General features: G+C 56.9%; 1 protein-coding gene across 2 annotated transcripts in view; it reads left to right on the top strand.

The window, feature by feature from the left end:
• Nucleotides 1-17,924, top strand: part of SDK1 (sidekick cell adhesion molecule 1) — a 530,611-nt gene that overhangs the window by 496,525 nt on the left and 16,162 nt on the right. For both annotated transcript variants that reach the window (XM_042972313.1, XM_042972314.1), the window contains 3 exons: nt 4,211-4,372; nt 5,284-5,409; nt 15,845-16,009. In XM_042972313.1, the coding sequence (XP_042828247.1) occupies nt 4,211-4,372; nt 5,284-5,409; nt 15,845-16,009 (453 nt within the window). The remainder of the gene's footprint in view (nt 1-4,210; nt 4,373-5,283; nt 5,410-15,844; nt 16,010-17,924) is intronic.

Below are 17,924 nucleotides of genomic sequence, written 5' to 3' on the forward strand. Positions count from 1 at the left end.
CGTGGCCGTGGCCTCCGCCCGGTCGGGAGCCACGGTGGGCCCTGCTTCGCGATCCCCCGATCTCTGCGTTCCGACGTCCCGGAGTCCTGCCGGCTCGCCACACATCTGTCCCCACGGCCTCCCCCTACCTTCCAGGGAGATGACCCTGCACGTCTGGTTCCCCGGGCCTTGTCGGGGCCGTGGTCACGTGGCCTCTGCTGCAGCACGGCCGTGGCTCACCAGACGCCGTCTAGACGCCCGGCGCCGAGCAAGGGCACACGCTCTCTCTGAGTCCTCACGCGGCGGCCGGGCCACCTTTATTCGTATTTCACAAGAAATCAGGCTCCGAGCCCTTAAGACGACCGCCCAGGGCCTGCAGGTGGAGAATGCGGTCACACGTGGGGTTTGGCCCCAGGTGGGCTGGTTTGAGAGCCCGTGATGGGGAAATGTCTGGAGCACGTGGGCTTTGTGGGGGGACACATGCCACAAACATCACAGCGGGGAGCGGGAGAAGCGGTCATCAGCGTGTCACAGCTGCCCATGGCACTTGTCTCCCTCCCTCCCTCTCGCTCCCTTCCTCCCTCCCTCCCTCTCTCTCTCCCTCCCTCCCTCTTCCCTCCCTCTCTTCCTCTCTCCCTCTCTCTCTCCGCCTCTCTCTCCCTCCCTCTCTCTCCCTCTCTCTCTCCCTCCCTCCCTCTCTCCCTCCCTCCCTCTCTCCCTGTCTCTTTTCCTCCCTCCCTCTCTCTCTCTTCCTCTCTCCCTCCCTCTCTCTGCTTCTCTCTCCCTCTCCCTCTCTCTTCCCTACCCCTTCTTCCCCTCTCCCTTCCCCTCCCTCCCTCCCTCTCCCCTTCTCCCCCTTTCCCTCCCTCTCTCCCTCTTACCCTCTCCCCTTCTTCCCCCTCCCTCCCTCCCCCTCACCCTCCCTCCCCTCTCCCTCTCTCTCTGGTGACAACAGGCAGACCTTCTTGGTCGCAAGCATCTCGCCTCTTTTCACAAGTAGTAAGACCCTCTGTCACTCCGTTGGCCCTCCCGTCTGTCCGGAGGGCTGGTTCCTCTGCCTGGATTTTCCCGTCTTTGGCAGTGAGTATACACGCTCTGGAACCGGGCAGGAGAAGGTACTTTCAGTCAGCAGCTCACAGGTCTCTCCAGAAGCTCGGGGTGCAGTCCCTGGGCGCTTGAGACGCAACCATCCGGACCCCCAGACCTTGGCCCTGAAGGCGGCACGGGCACACCCCCGACCCCCTGACTCCTGCTCGTCTGTCATGCGGCTGGTCCGGGCCTGGGGCTGGGGATGGTTGCTTCACAGCTGCCGCTAAGCTGCAGACTCTGCCAGAGTCGGAGGGGCCTCCGCTGGGTCCTTCCTCTCAGCCGCAGACCCCCTCCTGAAACCGCTCCGCCCCTGCTCCGGCCGGGGGTGAGGCTGGCCTCGCCCCCCCCCCCCCCGCCCCCGGCCTCCCTGCCTGGAACCCAGCAAACAGCCTGTTCCCCGTGAGCAGAACCCACCAGCCCTCTTCCTGAGTGCCCCTGACCCTGTGACCTTCCGGGGGTGTCCCTGACCACTGGCCAACACCGGTGTTGCTTTTCCGGGTCCCACCATGTGCCTGCCCGGTCTGATGGCATCTGCCAGAGCCCCTGGCTTAGCCAGACAGCAGCCGATAGATCCGACCCCTTCTAGCTGGCCACGCTCTGCAGCCACACGGGCCACAGGAGGAACGCAGGCCGGTAGAGGGCAGGAACTCAGAGCAGGAGAGACTTTCCTGTGGCCTCTCTCCGCCCCCAGGCCCTTCGGGGGCATTTTGACCTGAGGCCGGAGAGGGGAGGAGGGGATCTTTCAGTTGAAAGTAAGGCCGTGCTGTCACATACGGAAAAGGACCAGATGCTCCGAGTGGCTAAACAGAAGGCAGCTTTGGGAAGCACACACAGCGCGGCGTCCTGCGCCCGGCTGAGGTCAAAGCGTCCGGCCCCTCGTCCGGCCCTCGCTGTCCCGCCTCCGTTCCCAGACCCTCGTGTCCCCGAGAAGCGTATTGTCCCCTCCCCTAGGGCATCGGCTGGCCGGTCTGATCAGCGTGCGGGCCTCTCGAGTGGGGGGGTCTCTCAGAGGAACCCAACCCTTGCCTCCTTCACGTTGGATCCGGATTTCCAACAGGGAATCGCGGGGGTGGCAACCAGGTCTCCGAACAATTTCCAGTTCTTTAAAATGCCTCACAGAACCGCTGCATTTCCAAGAGATGTGGTTGCAAGTGTGGTGAAAACATCTGGGGCTGGAATCCTAACTCCGCAGGGAGGAAGGCCGTCAAACGGTCGTCTCACCCGCTGGCGATTCTGCTGGCCGTTTTTCCTGCCTCCTGGCCGGCCGGACGTTCCTCGAGAGCGGAACACCCACCTGGCACGGGCAGACCCTGCCTGCGATCCCTCCACGGAGAAGACAGGCCCGGCTCCTTCCCCGCCGTCCCCCGCCAGTGCCCTGGTCACGGTGGGGAGCACCGAGCCCCACGGAGCAGGAGCCGTGTTCTTAGGGAATGGGTTTTATGGCAGAGTTACTTTTCTGTTTTTTAAGATGGTTTAAACGGTAGTATTTTATGTGATTGCACCCCAGGGCTTTGTATTGCAGGGCACGGTTTACAAATGGACTAAATAAATAAGATTCTGACATAGTTGAGATGCAGGGGAGGCCAGACTAGCTGTACGACCTAGTGGGACAGAATTCACAAAATCCATACATGGGTTTGTTTCTGCTCTGGGGAAAAGGAAGGCATTTTTTAATAAAACATTAAAAAAAAAAAGTGACGGGGGGTGCTCTCCAGATTAATTTTACATCCAAATGGACCCCATCCGTCTGCTGACGATGGGCAGTGCGTGTGCAAACTGGCACCCCAAAACCCCTTCCTTGAGCCATGCAGGGTGAGGGCCAGGCTCCCTGGGCAGACACGGCCCTGTTTCTGTACAGAAAAGCTCAAATTTGGAGGTCACTCAAACGCAGGCAGGATCACTCTGAAATCATCTGGAAGGGAGTCATTTAGCTGGATCAGTGTTCTATAAAAGGCACGATATGAACACGGCGAGCCGACTGGACGGTACTTGGAGAGCTGTAGGCTAAGAGACACTCGCTTTGATGAGTTTGAAGGATGAGCCCATTTCGCAGTAAGGACGCGCTTGGCCGGGCTCTTCTGAGGTCAGGGCCACACGGGGGTGGAAGGTGCCGACGGCTCTGGCTGCTCGCACTGAGGGCAGGCCCGGCGGTGGCCACGCCGGGCAGTGTGTTCACGGTGCACGTGGGCCGTGCTGGGGGCGGACGGCAGGTGCCGGGCGGTGCTCCTGGCAGGCTCTGCTGACCAGTGTCAGAGGGGCCACCTCACCTCTTCCTGCTCCTCCGGGGGATGAGCCGTAGACACCGGTGTGTTGAAAGCTCTCAGAAATCCCGAGTGGAGAGCCTACGAGGCCTTTCTGTAACACGTCATCTTCAAACTTACTTAACCAGGGAGCCCCATCTCCGTCCTGGAAAATGCTGCGTTCGTATGATTTTCACTGTGCGTCTTCCTCCCGAAATGTGGAATCTCAGTTCTCCAGCTACACCGAACACAACCAACACTTTCCCTTCGTCTGCGTGTTCATGAGCGAAAACGTTGTCTGTCCGTGGTCAGAGTTGTCTGAACCTGGGCAGTGATATTTGCAGCGACAGCCTTTCTCCGTCCTTGCTTCGGAGTCCAGGAGGAAGTTCTCACGAGGGGCCGGAGGCCTCTAGGCCACTGGTTAGCCAGCCCGGTCAGGCTGGAGAGCCCCACTTGGAGGAAGCCCAGCTTTTAGCTATGATGAAGGTTCCTGCCTCTTTTTCCCCGTTCTCTCCTCCGAAGTCAGGAGGCTCCAGGTCACCTGCACAGGTGACACAGAGCTCGGTGCGGCTCGGAGTGCAGCGGGAGGGGAGGGGGGCCCGGGCCGGGGGCAGGAGCACGGGGGCCTCCCCGGTGTGATGAGGGAGGCCCGGGCCACCTCCCCGCGCCGCGCCGTGAGGCTGGCTCTTGGGTTTGTCAGCCCCACTTATCAGGCTTAAACTCTAATTACACTTATCTGTGCTGAAAATTGGCTATCACCACCACTTAAACTCCTCCTAATTGCAAGAAATAGTTCCTCGGCAAGCTGGGGACGCCGTCCTTGTGGTCGCGGTGGAAGAGGCGGCATCCGGCCGCGTCTCTAACTCCGGCCACCTCCTGGCCTTTGCTCTCGGTGGTTCCAGGGGTGAGCAAGGTGGTGACGGTGGACGTGAAGGGGAACCGGCAGCGCTGGCTGAAGGTCCGGGATCTCACCAAAGGAGTGACCTACTTCTTCCGTGTACAAGCGCGGACCATCGCCTATGGGCCCGAGCTGCAAGCGAACGTCACGGCCGGGCCCGCCGAGGGTAAGTGGAGCTCCGCCGGGGGCCCCGCGGCCGGTGCAGCGCGAGCGGCCCACCCCGGGCTCCGTCCGGTCAGAGGGTCCCCCCCTCGCTGCCCGTCAAGCAGCTCTGGCCCACCCAGAGCGGCCATAAACGCAGGAATGTTCCGGCGGCATGGGTGTCTCCAAACACCTGTGTTAACAGCAATGTCTACAGACAGGCTTGTTGTGTGCAGACCAGCAAACTCTTCGGTGTTAAGCATGTCAAGTTTGGGGCTGTTTTCTGGAAAAACTTGGGAAAAATGAATTTTTGAAATTAGATACACAAGAAACTTTTGTTTACATTTTTTTAAGTTTATTTTTTAGAGAGACAGAGAGAGAGAGAGAGAGAGAGAGAGAACAAGCGGGAGAGGGGCAGAGAGAGAGAGGGAGACACAGAATCCAAAGCAGGCTCCAGGTTCTGAGCTGTCAGCACAGAGCCCGACGTGGGGCTCAAACCCACAGACCGAGATCATGGCCTGAGCCAAAGTTGGACGCTTAACCGACTGAGCCACCCAGGCGCCCCCATACGCAAGAAAATCTTAAAGTGTTCACGTCACAAAGAGGAGCCACGTGGCTTCCCACCCACCTAAATGGTTTTGGCATTTGTCGACATCCTTAGCAAGGCGAGGGTGACAGGACCTCGGTTCACAGGGTGCCCGCCCCACGCCAGGCACGGTCCTGGGCCCATCGCACGGCCCGTCTCTGCTCACGTCCAGTCAACCCGGGAGGCCAGGGTGGCTTTCCCACGTCTAGGATGAGAAGACTGTGACAGAGCGAGGCTAAGCCACATGCTTGGGGAAGGAGACAGAACCTGGCCAGAGCCTCCGACCCCCTGTGGGATGAGGAGCCCCCAAGTGCCCACGTCCACCCTCCCCTGTCTCTTTTATCCCGCAGGCTCCCCGGGGTCCCCCAGAGATGTCTCGGTCAGCAAGTCCGCCTCTGAGCTGACCCTGCAGTGGACGGAGGGAAGCGCGGGCAGGACTCCCACCACGGGCTACGTCATCGAGGCCAGGCCCTCAGGTAAGGAGGGGGTTGGGCACCTGCCAAGGAGCCTGTTCAGCCTAGCGGAGGCGAGTGCCAGGGCCCTCCGGCCTCCGCTTGGCCTCTCTCTAAAGATGCGGAGACCACGAGGGCGACTCGAGGAAGGGCGAGGCGCGTCCCTCCCTCCGCCGTAACCTCGCGGGCCTGAGATTCTCGATGGCCGGCCACAGTACACGTGCCTCAGAGCCCGGTCGTCGTCATCCTCAGAAACACGTACACGAAAACACAGGGACGCTTACAGACCCTTGCGGCTCCTCGGGAAGATCCAAGAGTGTTTTCGGATGCTCGCCTCAGGCTCCGCCTGTTTGCCCCGACGGACAGAGTCCCGCTCGCTCCCGATCAGGGCGCAGATTCCTGTCCACACCCTCTGCCCCATCTTTCAGGCTCCCGAAAATGAGGTCTCAGTCCATTCCCTACCCTATCTGCCCGAGGAGGGTTTTCGCTCTCTTCCTCCCGTTCAGCTGTAATAACGAAGCATGGACGTTGCTGGAAGATCGATTTCTGCTGTGTGGAGTCGGCTACTACTCCTTGGAGCCATGGGGGCATCACCCAATGCAGAGAACACCGAGCACGTCCTCTGTGGCCTGCAGGTGGTTGCACGTTCAATCGTGAGCGCCTGAGCACGAAAATACAGGCTGCGCCAGGGCTGCGGGCAGAGAGCCCTCCGCCGGAGTCCACCCTCAGCGCCGGGCGTCACTTAGGACTGTGCCAGATGCCCCTCCCCCATCAAAGTGCTTTTCGGAGGTTACTCGTTGTAAGCACCTCCTAGAAACTTCCAGGTAGAAATCTGGCGCCCGAGACCCAAACAGTCCCCGTGAAAGGCAATATGTAAAGTTCTTCAGCCCCTGAACTCACACGTTCAGCGTCCCGCCCCGAGGGGTCCTGGAGCTTATGCGGAGCGAGGCTTTCGGCCTGTTCTGGAAACGGAGGGTCACAGATGGGCGACGGGCCTCCTGCGGCCACTGGGTTCCCCCGCCGCGTCCCTCTGAAAGCCGGCGGCCCCGAGAGCAGACAGCAGGCTCTCCGCCGAGGACACTCGATCCCACGGCACCTTCAGAGATTGGCAGGAGCCTCGAATACAGGCCTGGTGAGGTCTGGGCCCAGCCGAGGGCTGAGGAGCCTTCACGGACGGACCCCAAGGAAGGAAGTCGACGCTTTCTCCCCGAATCTAGGGAGAGCGTTCACTGCAAAGGTTCCTTTGTGCCCTTTCAGGCTACCAAGGGCTCCTGAGAGAAGTCGGGAGATCTGTGGACATCGCTCACCACCAACTGACCTTCACCATTTTCTTCCCTTACGAACGTAGGCGTGTTCGTGTTGTCTGGCTGCTATGACCACGTACCCCGCACCAGGCGGCTTACCCCGCGACACATACTGTCTCCCGGTCTGGAGGCTGGGTGTCTGAGGACAGGCGTGGCGGGGTTGGGTCCTGTGAGCTTGTGAGCGGAGGTCTGCTCTGTCCTCTCTCCCAGCTTCGGGTGGTTTGCCATCAACCCTGGGCCTTCGTGGGCTGTGGAGGGATTTCCCGCCCCCTCCCTCCCATCTCCACCTTCTCCCTGTGTGTCCTTCGGTCCCTGTGCCCGAACTGCCCCTTCTATGAGGACACCAGTCATACCGGGTTAGGGCCCACCCCCAAGACCTCACCTTGACTAATTACATCTGCAAAGACCCTCTTTCCAAATAAGGTCACATTCTGAGACATTGGGGATAGGACCTCGACCACGTGAATTTTGAGGGGTCACAATTCGACCTACAACAGTTGGGTTGAAACCGCGTAAGTAACTTCACAACCTGTGGAATTGTCAGCAGTAGAAACCACACTGGTTCCCATCCCGACCCGGCTGGGGTGGGTGTTTCACAAGGTGGTGGACCTCGCCATCCAGACGTTCCCTGGAACTTGTGCTCCAGCGCGGCCCTGGAGGAATCCAAGGCTTTGCACCCCATCTTCCAAAGAACCACGGAGCCCAACAGGCGCATCGAAAACCACACGTGACCCACACAGTCAGCATCCCTGGGACCCAGGGTTGCTGTGAACCTCCAGCTCCCTCTGGGTAATTACAGTCAGTAGCAGCATAGCTGGCTTCCTTCTTAGTTTCATTTTCTGCATCTAAAGCCGTTCTGAGAAGGGCTCCCTTCAGAGTCAGCAGATTGCCGGAGGGGTCCGTGGCACCGGGAGGAGACAAGAAGGCTTGTCCTCGGTGACACAAGTGGAAGACCTTTGCCAAGTCATTTCCTTCGGCCCGCACGCTTGCTCCCCGACAGAGTGTTAAAAACCCCAGTGGATGTATAGATGTGAGAGGCCACAGCGGGGTCACTGGGGCGACGGAAACGCTCTGTGTCTGGACCATGTCGACGTCAGTTCCCGGTTGCGATGCCTCGCTGTTGTTCTGAGGGGTGATGCCGTTGGGGGACCCCGGATACAGGACACGTGGCATCTCTCCGTAGTATTTCCCATAACCGTGTGGGGCTCTACAGTTATCTCAACATAAAAAGCTCCGCTCAAGATCTTAAAATACATATGTGTATCCCACGGACGGTGTCCTGTTCAGTCAAGTGCAACGGCACGTCTTTGAAACGAGCATTCTCATGTCAGAGACCAGCCGTGGGGAATGTGCCACAGCAGCAGCCAGACACGGGCGCAAGGGCTCGGAATCCTAACAGTGCAGAGCACATTCCGGCGCCTTCTGAGGAAAGAGAAGGTATTGATCCTCAGACTTGCCTGGGAGCCATTTGCTTTCTCATCAGGTTAGCAGATGCTCACGCGTCCACCGTAGCAAAAGAAGCCGGTGGCCTGTTGGCCAGAAGTGCAGTTTTAGGGAGTCCGCGAGGGGGTGTGTGAGGAAGAGCTGATCGGGGTGCCGGCCCAGGTCTCATACTGAGCCCCCCGCCCGGAGGTCCTTGGCTGAGCGGGCGCGTCCTGAGACCAGCGAGGCCCGGGGGTCATGCCGCCACGTGGAAACCAACCCCCAGGGTCTGAGACGCCACAGGAAGCTGGCCTGCAAGACGCCGTCTCGTTCAGCGGGCGCGAGAGATCTTGCCTCCCCTGGTGTCCTGCGACCGATTCCCCCTTTCAGACCGTCCGCCCGAGCAGAGCGGCTGCGGGGCTTCGCCGTCTTCCCGTGGAAAGGCCTCCTCCCTCCCGTGACTGAGGCCAGCAGCGACGCAGAGGCAAATGAAATGCTTTTATGGATTGTCAATATTTAAACACCTTGCTGGTGCCTTAGGGCTTTGGATCTCAGCTGCCATCTATTACAGGCCTCATTACACAACACATTAAACGCTCTATCTTATTTTCTCCACCGAAGCTCTCTGGCAAGACTTTCTCCAGGCAGGGGCGTGGGTGTCAAAGGGAGTGGGGATTTGGTGGACGGGCCCGGGTTTTCGTGAGGAGGCCTTATTTTTTATTGGGTGGGGGGGAGGGCAGGAGCCACCCGGCACACCCCTGGGTATCTGGGAAGCCTGAGCCACTTGGCACTAGGTGGCCCCTGGAACCCCCACCTGTCTGCCCGGCCCGCCGTCTTCCTGTCCAGCTGAGTCTCTGTCTCAGCCCCCAGGAGGCAGGTGGCTAATCAGCTGGGTGGCTGGCACCTCGAGGTGGCCAGCGGGCTCGGGCAGCCCCCCTCACCCTTCTGTACCCTCAACCGTCACCCCTACGATCTCTGCAGAGTAGCTCACTGCTTCCCTAACGTGGAGACAGAACCAGACGGCGGCCATGACATTACTGTCGGGCTGGAGCCCGGAGTCCCTCTTACTCTGGGGAAGGACAGTCAGGGAGTGCGGGCGCGAGGCCAGAGACACCTCTCTCTGGTTGCGTGCACGTTTGCTCCGAATCCGCGTTGCAAAGTTCCCTGGAAGGCGACGGAGACTATGCAGTGGGCACAGGCGGATGATTTATTTACACAAATTATCCCAAGGCATTTTACTGTGTAGATCACGAAACCTAATTTACATATTTACACAATAGACCGGAATGGCAGTAAGGGAACTATAAATATATTTTCCTCTCCGAAGCAGCCGTGAAATACATACTTAGGACGTACCCGGTGCAGACAGACATTGTATTGCCTTTTTCACAAGCAGTGTCTTTAGCCCAGAGATGAGAGCTGGTCCCTCCTCGTCCCCATCCCCGATCTGGACCTGCCTCATCCACGTGGAGTCCCCCTGGGAGCCCCCCACCCGCCTCCCCACTCCCCACCATCAGCCTCTGGCCAAGGGATTTTCAGTTGAACAAAGAACAAAATCAGTCTTTTCCCAAAGGTTTTAAAACCCATGGAAATTCCCAAGTCAGCAAATTCAGCAGGGGGAAGGAGCTGCGGGCACAGGTCCGACGGCGCCCGGCCTGGCACCCACTCCCGGCCTCCTCACACCCACGTCCGCTGACCGCCCGTCCGCCCGGGTGCCCTGCCGCCCGCTGGGCTCAGCCTGTCACAGGCCTCCTTTGCTTCTAGACGTTCATCCCCACTTGTCTCCTGCCTTACAACTGGATCAGATACAAGGGAATTTTTTTTCCTCCCCTGCGAGGTATTTAGCCTCATGTTTGAGCCCCACCTGCTTCAGTCAAATTTCGGACCGAGATTGACCACGGATATGACAGAAATGGCAGCGTCTAAGAAACACATGGCCGACGGGCGTCCGTTTGCTCCGAGCCACAGCCTGACAGTCACGTTGTTGGTGACATGAGTTAGTGGAACCAGAAATCTCGGGCCCGTGAGTGACAGTTTCATTCAGCACGGAGACCCTGTTTAATTGTCCGTGAAATCAAACTTTCGTGCTGGCCTGGCATCCGCCTGAATACCTGTGGCACACAGCTCCGTTCTGGGCGTTCGAGGGATAAATCGAGCAACCCGTGGATGTGCCCGAGCTGGGCTCCATCTCGATCCAGAAGAGAGGTGTTCGTGTGCCCATGTTTATTAGGACATCATCTGGGAGCAGATGTGCCTCCCGCTGCCGGGGCGGGGGAGAGGCCGGGCTGCCCCTTCTGTGAGCTGCGAGCAGGCCTGTCGTGAGGCAGCAAAACCGTTCAGACTGGAAGAGGGTTCTTTCCGCAAGGACCTTGACCATCGGCTGCTTCCCCGTGTCTGACGCACAGATAATGCGCTGCAGGCAGCAAAACAAAGAGTTCACGTTCTTTCCCGAAACATGAGCCCGCTGAGGAGCCAGACCGTGTGTGTGGCTTCTTGCCACCTCCCCTGAGGCTGGTGGGACCTGGGGTGTGTTTAAGGATAATTGCAAAGTTTCTCTCTCAGCAGTGTTCCCCCCCCCACCCCCCGCTTAGCTGGTGGGGGCAGGATTGCTGTCCCTGGCAGGTGTTTGAGTGGCAAGAGTCCAGGGAGGTGCTCCCCCAGGCGTCCAGGAATAGGGGGCAGGCCCCGCACACAAGTGTGATTTGGGCTCACTCCCCCGCCACGGGCCCCCCTCCCACAGACATCAAGACCACGCCCCCAGGAAGTCCAACGCCCCGGAGCTCGCAGAGGACACAGTACGAGGCATCAGCCATTCAGGGATGCAGCTTTGGAAGGTATCTGGACACAGGAGCTCCCCGAGCGCAGACGGGAAGCCAGGCCGGGATCCCCTGAGCATCCCAGTGGGGGCCAGTCTCACCTGGGTCTGAGGGCTGGCTGAATCAGACCCCCAGAACCGCCTTTGGAATGAACGAAGGCCCACACTGCTCTCAAGTGTTGATTGAGATGGAAATCCGGACGCTGGGGATTATCCCTCTGCATGGAAAATCAGTTGCACAAACCTCATTATGGCTAATAGTTCTGTAATGTTATTTTCCCCCCTAATTTGTAGAGATACTTTTCTCCATCATTGATTTATTGAGATACTTAACGGCACAATACAAACGAGAAAAAAACAATCCACGGTGGGGAAAGAGAGTGGACGCGTTAACAGCTGCCAAGTTTTCCTACCCACTCATGATCACGATGTAAAGATCAGTATAGATAAATAGCCCTGTGAATTAGAAGCAAATTCTAAAACGCAAAATGTGCTAATTTTGGCAAGGAGGAATTAAGCAAAATAAAAATGTGAACATTTTCTTCTCGTAGTTCAGAAGGAAATTCTCTCGGCATGACTCTCCCTCCCCCAACATTTTTCAGTGTAAACGGATTGCTATATAAATTGTTCTGTGTTGAGATTCTATATCAATATTTTAAAATGTTTTTATGAAAAATGCACACAATTCCTGGGGCTGTGACAGAGCGCTTAAAATAAAATGTGGCCTTTAGGTGACGGTGGAGGAAGGGGAAATAATTTTTTTTCTTCGGGCGCAGGAAAGCATTACAGAAACATTAATGCAAAAGACACTTGGAGAAGTCATTCCAGAAGAGTTCAGACCTGCTCTTAACAGTCTGAGAATTCCTTTCACACTTAGTCCCTGCGCTGCAGTGGTTCAAGCAACATCCAGTTTAAAAGAGCTTATATACTTTTTTTTTTGCTTGTCTTTTTTACAGCATAAAATTATCTTCCCCTTTTAGAAGAAAAACACTGCAGGGGCACCATGGTGGCTCAGTTGGTTAGGCATCCTACTCTTGATTTTGGCTCAGGTCATGATCCCAGGGTCACAGGATCAGGCCCCGATTCAATCTCGACGCCTGCTTAGGATTCTGTTTCTCTGTCTCCCCTGCCCCTCTCCCCCATTCCCTCTCTCTCTCACACACAAAAAAGAAAAGAAACAATTCAGTCAACATTTAAATTAAAGCGCTTAGAATAGTGACTTGCTCATAGTAAGTGCTAAATAAAATGGTGGTGGTTGTTTACTGAAAAGCTGATTGTGCTAGGCCCTGCAAAGTGCTATGGGGAGGTAAAGATGGATGGATAGAAGGATGGATAGATGGATGGATGGATGGATGGATGGAAGGAAGGAAGGATTGATGGTGGAAGGTAAGGGAAGGAAAGGAAAAGAAAGGAAGGAAAATGGGTGAATGGATGGAAGGATTGATGGGGAAGGGAAGGGAAGGAAAGGAAAAGAAAGGGAGGAAAATGGGTGGATGGATGGAAGGATTGATGGGGAAGGGAAGGGAAGAGAAGGAAAGGAAAAGAAAGGAAGGAAAATGGGTGGATGGATGGAAGGATGGATGATGGATAGATAAAAGGATTGATGGTGGAAGGAAGGAAGGAGAGGTAAGTGGGTGGATGGATGGAAGGAAGGAAGGATGGATGGATGGATGGGTGGGTGGAAGGATTGATGGTGGAAGGAAGGAAGGAAGGAAGGAAGGAAGGAAGGAGAGGTAAGTGGGTGGATGGAGGAACGGAAGGAAGGAAGGATGGATAGATGGGTGGGTGTAAGGATTGATGGTATAAGGAAGGAAGGAAGGAAGGAAGGAAGGAAGGAAGGAAGGAAGGAAGGAAAGGTAAGTGCGTGGATGAATGGACGGAAGGAAGGAAGGATGGATAGATGGGTGGGTGGAAGGATTGATGGTGGAAGGAAGGAAAGAAGGAAGGAAGGAAGGGTAAGTGGGTGGATGGATGGACGGAAGGAAGGAAGGATGGATAGATGGGTGGGTGGAAGGATTGATGGGGAAGGAAGGAAGGAAGGAAGGAAGGAAGGAAGGAAGGAAGGAAGGAAGGGAGGAAGGAAGGGAGGAAGGAAGGAAGGAAAGGTAAGTGGGTGGATGGATGGAAGGAAGGAAGGATGGGTGCATGGATGCATGGATGGTAGATGGATGGGTGGAAGGATTGATGGTGGAAGGAAGAAAGGAAGGAAGGAAGGAAGGAGAGGTAAGTGGGTGGATGGAGGAACGGAAGGAAGGAAGGAAGGATGGATAGATGGGTGGGTGTAAGGATTGATGGTATAAGGAAGGAAGGAAGGAAGGAAGGAAGGAAGGAAGGAAGGAAGGAAGGAAGGAAGGAAAGGTAAGTGCGTGGATGAATGGACGGAAGGAAGGAAGGATGGATAGATGGGTGGGTGGAAGGATTGATGGTGGAAGGAAGGAAAGAAGGAAGGAAGGAAGGAAGGGTAAGTGGGTGGATGGATGGACGGAAGGAAGGAAGGATGGATAGATGGGTGGGTGGAAGGATTGATGGGGAAGGAAGGGAGGGAGGGAGGGAGGGAGGGAGGAAGGAAGGAAGGAAGGAAGGAAGGAAGGAAAGGTAAGTGGGTGGATGGATGGAAGGAAGGAAGGATGGGTGGATGGATGCATGGATGGTAGATGGATGGGTGGAAGGATTGATGGTGGAAGGAAGAAAGGAAGGAAGGAAGGAAGGAAGGAAGGGTAAATGGGTGGATGGAGGAACGGAAGGAAGGAAGGATGGATAGATGGGTGGGTGTAAGGATTGATGGTAGAAGGAAGGAAGGAAGGAAGGAAGGAAGGAAGGAAGGAAGGAAGGAAGGAAGGAAGGAAGGAAGGAAAGAAAGGTAAGTGGGTAGATGGATGGAAGGAAGGATGGGTGGATGGATGCATGGATGGTAGATGGATGGGTGGAAGGATTGATGGTGGAAGGAAGGAAGGAAGGAAGGAAGGAAGGAAGGAAGGAAGGAAGGGTAAGTGGGTGGATGGATGGACGGAAGGAAGGAAGGATGGATAGATGGGTGGGTGGAAGGATTGATGGGGAAGGAAGGAAGGGAGGAAGGAAGGAAGGAAGGAAGGAAGGAAGGAAGGAAGGAAGGAAAGGTAAGTGGGTGGATGGATGGAAGGAAGGAAGGATGGGTGGATGGATGCATGGATGGTAGATGGATGGGTGGAAGGATTGATGGTGGAAGGAAGAAAGGAAGGAAGGAAGGAAGGAAGGAAGGAAGGGTAAATGGGTGGATGGAGGAACGGAAGGAAGGAAGGATGGATAGATGGGTGGGTGTAAGGATTGATGGTAGAAGGAAGGAAGGAAGGAAGGAAGGAAGGAAGGAAGGAAGGAAAGGTAAGTGGGTAGATGGATGGAAGGAAGGATGGGTGGATGGATGCATGGATGGTAGATGGATGGGTGAAAGGATTGATGGTGGAAGGAAGGAAGGAAGGAAGGAAGGAAGGAAGGAAGGAAGGAAGGAAGGAAGGGGAGGTAAGTGGGTGGATGGATAGATGGAAGGAAGGAAGGATGGATAGATGGGTGGATGGAAGGAAGGAAGGAAGGGAGGGAGGGAGGGAGGGGAGGTAAGTGGGTGCATGGATGGAAGGATGGACCACCCCAACAGATATTTATTGAACTCTTGAAGACTCGAAGGGCACCGTGGTGCCGAAAGGTAAATGTGAAAGAGTGCTCAGAAAGCCAGTTGGTGGAGGCAACCCCCTTACTAAAGCGTAGGAGTGAGGTCAAGACGAGTCTGAAAGGGTGAAATGACATGTTCGTCCGCACACTGCCCTTAGACTAGGAGCTGCTCGTGCGAGCAGAAATCTCACCTGATTCCCTAATGGGTGGAACAGCCCAAGCAAAGAGTGAGCACTCGAGTGTCTGTGTAATGAACGCGTGAATGAACAGGAGGCAGTGGAGGGGGAGGAAGGGGCCACCGGGGCAGAGCAGGGCTATAGAGCAGGGCACTCTCGGTGCCCATTATTTCCTGGTCATTGTCGTGCAAAACTCAGAACGAAAACCACAGCCGACAGCCACCCCGTGTGCAGACTTCAGCGTGTCGGGGCGGGGGACTTGGAGCTGTGGCCAGCCGGCCATTTTGACGTGATTAGCCATAACGGGCACCTCAGTGAGGAATGAGCGTAAACGTGAAAGTTGAGGAATAAATGATCATTGTGCTCTTTTTCTGCCCGTCCAGAGATTTGTGCCTTTAAAATCTCATTCACGTCCGTGCCTTCATTAACCTGTGACTGTAAGGGCTTAATCGGTGCAAACTCTAAATCCTATGCAAACACAGACTTATACGCCAGCACTTTTCTTCCTGTGTACCGTTGGGCTAATCCACTCGAGCGCATCTGGCGTTCCAAGGTGCGTGAGCAGGTTGGTGCCAGATAACCCTCAGCTCTCTGCAAAGCTGTCCGCACGTGTGCGTGCATACTCAAACGTGCCTTTCCTCTCCGGACCTCCTGCTCTCTTTAAAGGATCACATACCTGTGCCTGTAAAGGAAATTACAATTCATGAACGTTCTGGGCTCTGAGCCCACTTTTTGCCAAGCAGCCTCCGTATATGTCCTCCCATAACGCATTCGGTGTGAGGCACTGTTGTATACACCAAAGATCCTACTAGAGACGACATCAAGTCAGAGAGCAGAGACGAGGCCTGGAGTCCGATGGGAATGTGACAGGGCGAGGAGAATGTTCAGGAACATGCCATGACCACCCCAGGGCCTTGGCGGGGTCTCTCTGTCGGGGAGAGGGCTGACCTCGTCCCCAGCCTGGCCCCGTGCAACCCACCCGGGCTCTGGCTCTCCCGTCAGTTGCACTGCGCGAGGGCCACGGTGAGCTGGCCGCGGGGTGGGCGCCAGGTCGAAGGCGGGAGAAAACCCTAACCCCTGCTCCTGTGCTGTGTCCTCAGATGAAGGCCTGTGGGACATGTTTGCGAAGGACATCCCCCGGAGTGCCACCTCCTACACCGTCAGCCTGGACAAGCTCAGGCAGGGAGTGACGTACGAGTTCCGAGTAGTGGCCGTGAACCAGGCGGGCTACGGGGAGCCCAGCAGCCCCTCTACAGCCGTGTCAGGTAGGGAGCCCTGCCCAAGCAGGGGAATCTCAGGACAAAGCCCTGTCCCCTGAGGGAGGAGAGGGAGACATGGGGCCGTCACGAAAAGACAGAGGACAACACCGTGCTTCGTGTAGGCGGCCCCGCCGAGGGCCCAGGGAACTCGGTGCTGGGGAAGCGGTGTGCACAGGATCCCGTGGCACCACCACCAGGCCCCCCGACTGCCCTTACCATGTTCCGCTTGAGCAATCCTTAGTTTTTGTCTCACTTTTCCCTAATCAGAGGCCTGTGCAGAAGTCAGAGCAGTCCACTTGGGGTGAGCAGTGCCCTCGGGGGTGAAGGCCGCCCTGAGCCCTCCCATGAGCTGCAGGCTCCTTATGGTGCAGGCTTGTGTGATGCCTAAAATGCAAAAATCGCCCCAGCAAATGCCCCTGGGGAGTGTCTTAGCGCCAGACATAGGTTGTGTCTGATGGGGGGCCTCGGGGACGTGAGCCCGTGCTGGTCGCCACCCTGTAGGATGAGGCCCCGGCTCCACTCTGGGTGGGAGAGGTGAGGTTTCTTTCCCAGAGCTGGACAGACTAGCCGCCGTCAGCAGCCATGTGGCCGGGGGTGTAACGGATGGGGAGAAAGTGACCGCCAGGAGTCAGGAAGGGCTTCTCAGAAGAGGGGGTCTGGGTGGTGAAGGGTTCACAGTGGGGAGGGCACAGGAGAAGGAGGCAGCACAAAGTCTCAGACGGCAGGTGGGGGGGGGGGGAAGCTGCCTTCAGCCCCAGGGTTATTGGGGGTTGCTTGGAGAATGCCCCCCCGGGGGGCTCCACAGCGGATCCCCCCCCTCCCCTGTCCCAGGCAGCCCAAGTTGGGAGCCCGCTCTGGAGGGATAGTAGGGAGCCAGGTGAGGGCGATTCAGAAAAGAAGTTGGCCGTCCCCTGCAGGCAGGGTCACCGGCAAGGCCAGAGACCCAGACGGGCGTCCCTACAGTAAGAGAAACGTGTTTCACTTCCCCTGCACATAGGTCTGTTTAAGCTACTGACTCTCTTGTGTCACTGAAAACACCTCTCCTGTTTTGCCTTTGGACTTGCCGTTGGACAAGGATAGTGTCCGTGGGTGCACTCGGGCAGTTCCCATTGTTCTGTTCTTAGTAAACAGAATAAAACATGATCAAGAAGGGTATCCTTCTTCAAAGCAACTTCTAAATGAACCTTTTCTGTTCGGTGCCTCAAAAAACATATGGAAAGATGGGCCAGTTCTGCTCAGTTTTGCTGCAGGCGCAAAATAAATAAACTACAACCGCGGCCCTTGGGGAGCCCTGGTGTGGCAGAACAGGCCAGCGGGGAGGCTTCTGTGCAGCGGTGGATGGGATCTAGTACCAGGAGTGAGCAGGAGTCAGACCACGGGGCCCCTAGGCTTGGACTGTGCCCCGTGGCTAACGTGGGGCACCGAAGGCTTTTAGGAAGGGATGGTTTGTTTCCATCTGAGCGAGATCTCTCTGGTGACAGTGTAGGGAGTGGATTGGGGTGAGTCCAGTAGAGGAGAAGCCCCCTGAGAAGAGGCTGTGGCGGGCAGGGGTGGGTGGTGGCCGTGGTGGAGAGGGTAAGGGGACCGTGGGGCCATCCGGGAGGGAAGCCTGGGCCCTAGAAGAGGGGAGGGCATCCAGGCACTCCGATCCTTCCTGTCTTTACCCCGGACGACATCCGCGGGCAGGTGGATGTGGAGGTCACAGGAAGTAGCGTGAAGGATGGTGCAGATGGTCAAGGGCAGGGCGAGCTCCGGGAAAGGGCAGCGTGGGTGCCACGGGGGCCCCGAGCCCAGTTCCCGCAGGGAAGGAGCAGCGGCCGCAGAGCCCGTCACGCCCGAGCCTGGGTCTGGGAAAGCTGGAACCCACGCCAGCCCGTGGTTCCGTCCTCCCCCTGACTCGGGGCTCGTCGCCTCCTCCCTC

Source organism: Panthera tigris, chromosome E3 (assembly GCF_018350195.1).
Source record: "Panthera tigris isolate Pti1 chromosome E3, P.tigris_Pti1_mat1.1, whole genome shotgun sequence".
Lineage (NCBI taxonomy): Eukaryota > Metazoa > Chordata > Mammalia > Carnivora > Felidae > Panthera > Panthera tigris.